Genomic DNA, 9,188 nt, shown 5'->3' with positions numbered 1-9,188 from the left:
TTTTCCAAACATTATTTTTATAATTTTTTTTTTTTTTTTATTTATCCTGTATTTTTAAAGTTCAATAAACACTATTATTGACTAAAACAATGAAATTCGTTTACTTATCCCTATTTGCCCGGTATAAAATGCAAACAGTTCTGGATTATTTATTATTAAAATTAATCGGACAAATCCGGGTTTCTAATTTTTGTTATTAATCCTAAACGCCAAACAGTAAGATTGAAACGATCACGACTGAAACCTGGGAGAGTTTCTATTTTTATTTTGTTATGCTTAAATTTATTATGCTTTCGAGAAAATAATATGTATGTGGTAGGTACACCTATTATTAGTTAAGCGTACAAAACACAATAATTGGCTTAATAACTGAAATATAATTCATTTTTAATCATTTTTGCTATAGTTATATATACAATATACGTATATTATATATTAGTGAATATTTGACATATTACCCTTTTAATCGATAGTAACCTATTCAAATAAGAAACCCCTAGGTCAACTTGTATACCTATATACTTCCTGACGAGTTGTGTTTTTGCATTTGATTAACCCCCAAGCGCAAAGTCACATTTCAGCTTTAAGATACATTTTTTTATACAATCAATTTATTTAATCTTAAAGTTAAATTATTTTAATGAACAATCAAAATGTACCGTGTTAATAAAATACAAAAAAACAAATTCACGAGGAAGTACTTGGGGTTGAGTTGGGAATCTGAAATTTTTAGGGATCTATTCTTATTGTCAACAGGCTACTGAGTACTATTGTTGATAAATCTCCAACTTTGCCCCCGAGCTTAAAACATTCCTCGGGACAACTCAAGTAAGTCCTGAAAATTTCAGCTTGATCTGTTGATGCACTATCCCTATTCCTATAGCAAGTTATGGATATATGTACAACAAATAAACAAACATTCATATATATAGACCTATAAAGATTTCTTTATAGGTCTTTGTGTTTACTACGACATTTTGACGTATAATTCCAGACCCACGTGTGTATATTTAGAAACACATTTACTAATGTTAATATTATTACAATCGATGGTGCACACCGATCACGGACGGCATAAAAACCTATCTTATCTAGATTCTCAGACACCGTTCATTGTCAATAAACGCGAATACATCTATTATTAGTTAGTAAAAATTAAATTTTTAAATGTCATATTATTTAATTAAATATGTGTAAATATAAATAAAATATTTTTTCTGTATCCTAATTTAAATATGATAAAATTATGGGGGCCCCTAGGCTGCAGCCCACTCAGCCCTCCCCTAAATCCGGTCCTGATATAGATATATTAATATTATGTAGAATACATTATAACATACACAATGTTATGTATTCCGTGGTTGTTATTGTGATTGACGTAAAATCTATACCAGGGTCTCATGGCCGTTTTTGTCATTGCTCGTTCGCCTTTGCAGATTCGGCCAGCAAACGCTACTCGGCTTATGCGTTCCTGGTATACGAGGAATCTCAAAAGCGGCATTTTCGACGCAGCCAACGAAACGGACGCGGCATTTTTGCCGTACAACCGAAAAGGGGAACGGTACCCTTAAACCGTCGACGCTCGAGGTACCAGGGGCGCATAGGATCGATATCGTCGTCGCAAAGGCTCGCCGGCATAGGTAATACCTACCGTTTTTCTCTTTCCTATATTTTCACCTTTAGATATTTTTATATAGTTAATAACGTTGACTGTTGTACAAATAGATAAAAAACAGGCAAGACTGCCAGGCGCCTCTTCGGTGTGTTACTGTTCTGGACACCTAGCAAGATTTGAGTGCAAAAAAAAATTTTTTCAGCCCAACCGAGGAAGTCTATACATTGGTTTTTTACAACAATTTAGTAATTTTATTTTCAACTGAAACCCAATTTATGAGGCCGAAAAATAAAAAAAGTTCTACGAATCACAGTGATTAATGTTTTGAACCAAACTTAAAAAATCTCCAACTATTGTGGCTACACCTTTTAGTATAATCTGTTTATAAGGACAAAGACGTATACATACTATTATTAGCACTTTTGTCAGGCAACAAAAATTAATTAATTTTTTTTTTTTTTAGGTGTGGGTATTGCTGATTCCCTGATGAAGTTGATTATCTGCATTTCGTGAAGTTTGTGGTTGATCAAAATGTTATATAGACCATACAACGTACATCTAATATATAAAATTATTAATAAAACAACAGCATATTCATGTGTTTGATAAGGTAGAGAATAGGTATTATATCGTGTTCTATTGTAAAAAGTATTTTTTTAACAAAACTATAAACCTACCCGAATTTCGATAAATAATTTTATTTAAAAATACGTCGTTACATTAAGTTAACCGGTATTACGGTAGTTATAATATTATTTCTGGTTAATATTTATTGTTTGTATTTATTATTTTTGAAATCCCTTAATTTTTTTTATCCACAATATGTTTAGTTAAACAAATAACTCGAATAAAAACACAATTAGAAAAAACTAATAACTAATAACCGAAGTAACTAAAAACGAGATAAAAGAGATTCTATCAACCGTGGTATAGTGTAAAATAAATTTGCTCAGCTAGTACGATACTTAGTATCTAGACTTGGCTATCGAGATAAAATAGTCATCTCACTTATCGGCGTGAAAAACAAAAAGTAACACAATATTTTTTTAATTTACAACCTTAATGTAAACAAAACAATTAATATACTTTATAAAAACTGCCATTATATTAATAAAATACTCTCAATTCAGAAAATGATTTTTTAAAAAGTACCTATTTAATATAGAATATTTGAAGAAAAAAAAAAATTAAAATGTATTCAAATACATTTTGACTATAAAGTGTATTTAAAATATGTATATTGTATTCGATACTTGCAAAATGATTTGAGTACCAATACCGTTTTTTAAATAATTTGGACAATACAATCGATAATTAGTCTAATAATTATTATTAGGAAATCTAGTAAAATTACACAAAAACTTTAACAAATATCTGCTGCTAATAGCTTCCCCATAAACGAATTCTTCTTATTGTTCTTATAATAAGAATCAAATCAAGAGAAAACCTAAAGAATAAAGCTTGCCAAGTTAACACAGCCTAAATAAAATACTTTGTTTCTGATCAAGATGTTATAAGATAAATTAAAATGATAATAAAAACAATAATAGTCAAAATAAGGAACTTCGTTCCAATAACTTCAAATTTCAATAATTTATTACCCAAAAGGGCCGGAATGTTTAAAACATATTTAGTTTTGTCAACTGCATAAACTGTACAAAGTTTAAATAGTGTTAAAGTTCAATAGATCCCGAAAAAATCCTTTCTTCACCACAAAATAAGGGGTTCAAGATTTATAGCATATTGAAATCAAGTGAATCTTTTTGGGACACTGTATATTAAATTATACTTGGCACGTCATGTGTTACAGCTTACAACGTCTTTAATTTTAAACAATAGGGATGTGAAGTCCCCTTTTTTATGGGTATACAAGTTGTATGATATCCCTCCCCTTTTATAATTAAGCTGAAGGTAAGCGTTAATCGTTTATCCAAAAATTAAATATTAACTTCAATGCGGTACAATCGTCAATAGGCATAAGACGACAGAATTATTATTTAAATAATAACAAATATAACTAAAAAATTTGTATAAAAATAGAAATTATACTAAAATGATTTTGGCTAAATGCAAATTGTACAAAATATTTTTTTACAACAGCAGCTTTTGTATGAGATTATTATTTAGCCAGCTTGTAACGGCCACCAGTAAACAAAAGTTTATGCTCTTTGACTTTGTCGTCTAAGAAAATTCGCAGTTGAGTCAGACTGCAGTCGACGCCAGTTCCTTGAGTAGCAAACATCTTTAACATTTGGTGTATTCTGTCGAGCGGTAAAGAGTCCAAGTTTGTTAGCATGCCCACAATGTACGACCAAAACACCTATAACGGTAAAATAAAATATTTCAGTTTTATAATAATAATAATAAAAAAAAGAGCAATTACTTGTAATTCTTCTTCTCTTTGGTCTTGTGCAGAAGCCATGGCGCTTTCCATTTCGTCGTCCTCACAACACGCAAATTCTGAACCACGACCTCCCATGCTGTTCCTATTTCCTTTTCCCGATAAACTCGTAGTCGGAATGCCGTCTTCCACGAGAATAAATGTATCAACCGATTTTTCCCTCAGTAAACCCTAAAAACAAAAAATTAAAAAAAAAACATTTATTCGATATTGAACAATAAATGTTTTGATCGGTTTCAATTGCATTCGTCGTATGAACTGAACCTGATTTTGCCAAAAGCCAATCCGTCGTCTCAGATTCGTAGCGGGAACACGCATTTCCATACTAAGCTCATCAATTGTCCATTCCTCTGGAAACATAAAAATACAAATAAATTCATTGCAAAATATAATATGTATAAGATAGTATATACCATATATAGTATAGTATTATAATAATAATAATAATAATAATAAGTAGTAATTGTATAACTAGAGATACACCTTTATCTTGGAAATGCCATAATATGGTTGCGTGAATGGGTGAGACTGATAGTTTTAACTTCCTATTGTTTATTTCGATATCAATGTCAATAATGCCAAGGTGTGTTTTCCAATTTAAAGTACGGTTACCCTGGGGAAAAAAAAATTAAGTAAATTTCATTAAGGACACAGTTGCAAATATTAAAATTATCAACAAATTTCACTAACTTTAAAAGCTTCGAACGCTTTAGTGTAATTGTCCATATGCTTTTTAATAACCGCAGGCAGTTCTAGATTAATATCGTCCTTAAAGGTCGGCCAAAATTGAGCCGACACAATTATGGCAGTCACTGGAAATTCTTGTTCACTATTTGTACTGTTTGTGGACAGATTTGATGTTGGATCCGAATACAAATGGTGGTTGATTCGTTTCGAATCGTACACGTCTTTCAGCATGACAGAGCACGAATGTAACAACGATTCACCAAATCTAAACAAATTGTAGTGTTTTAAGTGTATACAACAATTTACACAACAGTATCAGCCATTTAGCTGATTTAGTCATTTAGCATTTACTATTTTTATTAACCTCAATTTCAGTAATTCCAAATATCTGATTTCTTTGTCGATATTCTCTGTAAATTGTGTAAGCAGCCGATCTGCGAGTAATGTTCTGTATTCGTTGACGAATAATTCTCGCGTACCGTAAATGTCCACCAACATTGATACAATATCGGAGTTACGGAATCGTTTAGAAGCTGGTGCTAAAACAAAAAAATACCAATCGGTTTATTACCGATATACATTTATGATACAATGTAGTCTTATCGTCAACGACAAAGTTACTATTTTTACTATTAATACTATGAGGCCAACTTAATGTCCTCACAGAATGCACATTTAATTTCGTATAATTCATTTACATGGATTTGCGTCCACTGGATCCGGTTTCCAATTCATCCAGTCCGCCATACTTTCGTCTTCGTAAACGTCTTCGTCGTCTAGCATGTTCTCACCTCTCACTAGTTCATCAGTCAAATAGTTACCCTCTTCCGTAAGTGTAGTCATAACGCAACGTACTGTGTCTTCACGACTTCGCAAATACACTCTATGGAAAATGTATAAAAATTACTTCTGTAAAAAAAAAAACCTTAACGGAATTAAAAAATTATACTACCTAATAGGTTGAGTGACTTCTTGTAAAAGCGCACCACTGGCATCAATTTTTCTCAAGACTTTAATTGCCGACGTGTAAGCTGTCAATATGTCAATGGTGTTAACAGCTGGGTGGAGTAGTCTATTCTGTAACGCGATTTGCAACTTTCGACATAACACTGATTTCAAATCAGTTTTTTTAAGCGTGGCTGATAAATCCATAACAGCCGGTTCAGAGTCCGGATATTCTATAATGAATAAATAACAATGTATTAACGAAAAAAATTACTCGTGAAATTTAGTTTTTACTTTGTGTACTTTATATACTGTACAGTAGTACAGATTAAATAGAAATAAATGAAAACGACGATATCAATAGTGTTAAAATAGTATTTGACATTAAAAGTGAATTTTTTTTTATGTTATGTTTCTGAACTGTTAATACTTAAGCCAATAGAATACAAACATGTTGGATAAACCATTTTCGTTCTACTGGAAACTATAAAAAAATGTCGCTTAAGCCAAATGGAAAAAGAACTTTTAATTATCTATATTATCAAACAATACAAATTTCATAGTTTTAACGTGAAGATGTTTAATGGTTGGCGGTCAGATAAAAATTAGCATAACACTTTACAGCAAAATTAAAATCTTTCCTAAACTACGTGTGTATTATTGTTTCTACCTTTTTTATTTTATCAATATACATTCTTTAAATAAAAAAAGCCGATAACCTTTTTTTATCTTTTGGTTTACTATTGTAAACTATCAATTTATAAATATTATCTCAAAACCAGACTATGGGATTTTTTCGATAATGGGTGTTTGAGTGTTTTTAAACATTAAACAACAATTAATACATTTCTATAAAGTTTGCTAATTATTCTACTGTATCAGTACCAACCAATAATTATGTTGAACAATTGATCGATTCTAGTTTTGGTGTAAGACTCGTAAAGTAAATGCTTCAGCTTCCTCATGAATACTTCCAAACTCTTATCGTCTATTATCACCACGTTACTACATTTTGGTTTGTATATATGCCTCATCCAATCGTAAACGACAGTATCTATCCACTATAATAAAATGTAACGGGTCATAAATTTTGTTTCAATAAATATATTTTAAAGAAAAAACTGTTACAATTACCTTTTCTAAAAGTGATACTTGATATTCTCCAAAATTTTCTTTTGTTATGTCTTGAACCTCAGTTTCGATCCTATTACGAATCAAGTCTATAATAACATCACCTGCCAACGGTTCTAACAAACCGATATCGATTAGTTGCCTATTTCAAAAAACGTTAATATTTTTAATTATTAGGATAGACAAAAAAAAAAAAAAATAATAGAGCAGTTCGATTAAATTCACAACTAATAACTAACTTAACATTTATACTCTCAACTAATTTAACATTTAAAAGGTAAACATTTTATTATATATTTTTTCTTACCAGTTAGTCAAATGAAAAGACTCCAAAATATGTTCACATTTACAATCCACAACTTCAAAAGCACAACCATTGCAACGGAACACGCCGTCTCTCGAAGTATTTTTTTTATCTACAATAACAAATAAGGTATTTATTATAGTAAATTATAAAAAAAAAATCAATTTTTACAACTCACCTCCAATACCGTCGTCTTTGGTAAAAACTTTTAAAGCGACTCGATAAAACTGGTAAATGATCGTGTTGTATTCGGCGGGAAGAGTGGAATGAAGAATTGCACAGATTTGCAAGAGGAAATTCTTTCTTAAATTTGTTTTTTCCGAATCAAATAACAGTTGAAGACGTTTGATTGTTTCCGTATACGTCAGGATTATACCGTACAATTCACATGTGGCCGTTTTAAATTTTTCAAAACCGCTATAGTCATCAGGCATTAGATCTTGGTCTTTAAGAAAACTACAATCGACAACATTATCAGACATAAAGTACAACCAAAATTCGTTCAGTATTTTAGATTTGATCTCTTCACGAACACGAATGTTAACCATCTCGTAAACAAAATTCGAGAATTTATTGGTTTTAATCATTTCTTGTATTGATTGAAATTGTACATCATCACATGGTTCGGCATCCTGTAAATTAGAACTAACTTGTACCCTTTTGGTTCTCATCACTTTATAGTGTAAATAACGTGTAGTAATATTAGAAAAAAATTTGTTTTTAAAGTAGCAGAAAAATGTCTTTAATTCATTACCGATTACACGCTTAAGATATCCTTCTTAAAAATGAATTAAACCATTATCAGAAGAAAAAAACTATCGTTACTAAAAAACATAATAATGTTAAGAATTGTATACGTGTATGACATGAGTGAAGCATCTAATGAAAAAAACAAAGACTAAACAATATTGCATAGGTACCTAGTATGTAAAAATATTAAACAAGTTATTAATTGTTTTACCTAGGTATTTAGAAAATTATATCATATATTATTATTATATTATATTATATTATATTGGTTGGAGTCAGTAAATGCTATCTAACGATACAACCCCAAATTAGTTATGCGTTAAATTACATAATATTAGTTGATGGAAAAATGTTGGCTTTAGGCAATGACTTCAAGAATACAAAAGATGTGTAACAAAATTAGTAATAAAAAAAAATAAAAGGAAAAAGTATTTATAAATATTCATTCGGTTGAAAATAATATATATATATATATATATATATATATTGTAAATAATTGTGGTATAATAGTAATGAATATTATGTAGTTTTTTTTTTTTTTATATAGTATACAAATGACAAAAAAACCACATACAAACCTTATTGTCAGACAAAATCGGAAAAGCCGTTGTAATATCTTTCCAATATTGAGATATTAGTTGTGAATCCATTATGGTCAGTATCGGGTAAAGCAGATCATAGACATACTACATTGATTCTATAAATCGCGTACATAGTAATTGTATACAGTCGCCGGTAAACTACAAAATATACGTTTAATTTGCCGGAGTGAACGCAAAACAAAACGGAATTGTTATCACAGACAACTGGCATGAACGTTATCATTGTTTTGGTTACAAGCGCTGTTATCATTCTGTTGGATGGTTAAGATAACAGACCGGTTCCATGGAAATATTCGTGGTTCATGGTGGTAAGTCAAGTGGTGTTGTCCCGGCAGAGCAGCGGTTGCAGAATGACAACCATTGACGTAATGATGACAACTGACAAGTAGCAATGTCTAAATAAAAGTGATTCACATTTTTATGGTTTTGCGTTTAGGGTTATTATCGGAAATGATTTTTCCACCGGATTTCTGGCCGGCTATGAGATCCTCTTAGTTTTTAACGGGGTAAAGAAATTCGAATTTTGTACCTACTTTCCGTGGGCCATAAATTCGTCGGTAGGTGAATAAAATTGTACATTGCAAAATAGGTAGGCACTATAGGTATTAATCTGGATGTTTGTTAAAGCACTATAGTTAAAATATAATTAATTAACCGGGAATTGCCTTCCATATTTTGTAATTAAAAATCATTCACATACAACTTGCTCCTCGCATTAATATAATAATATATAAGTATGTTATTCCTATATTT

The 9,188-nt window shown here is 30.5% G+C and overlaps 1 protein-coding gene across 1 annotated transcript; it reads right to left on the bottom strand.

Annotated features, from left to right (window-relative positions):
* Positions 1–3,375: 3,375 nt before the first annotated feature.
* Positions 3,376–8,638, bottom strand: LOC126836461 (anaphase-promoting complex subunit 2). Its single transcript, XM_050569910.1, has 13 exons — positions 8,412–8,638; positions 7,262–7,715; positions 7,087–7,195; positions 6,783–6,921; positions 6,538–6,709; positions 5,656–5,881; positions 5,402–5,586; positions 5,068–5,242; positions 4,707–4,968; positions 4,500–4,629; positions 4,281–4,366; positions 3,999–4,187; positions 3,376–3,935 (listed from the first exon to the last, which is right to left on the bottom strand). The coding sequence occupies exons 1-13, from the start codon at positions 8,481–8,483 to the stop codon at positions 3,735–3,737; spliced, it is 2,400 nt and encodes a 799-aa protein (XP_050425867.1). The 5' UTR covers positions 8,484–8,638; the 3' UTR covers positions 3,376–3,734.
* Positions 8,639–9,188: the final 550 nt, after the last annotated feature.

Source organism: Adelges cooleyi, unplaced genomic scaffold (assembly GCF_023614345.1).
Source record: "Adelges cooleyi isolate 19-005CV unplaced genomic scaffold, UGA_ACOO_1.1 ACOO_flye_CR_arks_rails_tigmint_CR_PRNA_247, whole genome shotgun sequence".
Classification (NCBI taxonomy): domain Eukaryota; kingdom Metazoa; phylum Arthropoda; class Insecta; order Hemiptera; family Adelgidae; genus Adelges; species Adelges cooleyi.
Note: the sequence above shows the minus strand (reverse complement) of the source record. Positions and strands in the feature narration are given on the sequence as shown.

Bases quoted from the DNA above. Each gene is read 5' to 3' on its own strand.
- LOC126836461 (XM_050569910.1), bottom strand. From the start codon at position 8,483: ATGGATTCACAACTAATATCTCAATATTGGAAAGATATTACAACGGCT. The intron at 7,196-7,261 runs GTGAGTTGTAAA...TTGTTATTGTAG, and splicing joins CAAAGACGACGGTATTGGAG to ATAAAAAAAATACTTCGAGA. The intron at 4,969-5,067 runs GTTAATAAAAAT...CAATTTGTTTAG, and splicing joins TTGGAATTACTGAAATTGAG to ATTTGGTGAATCGTTGTTAC.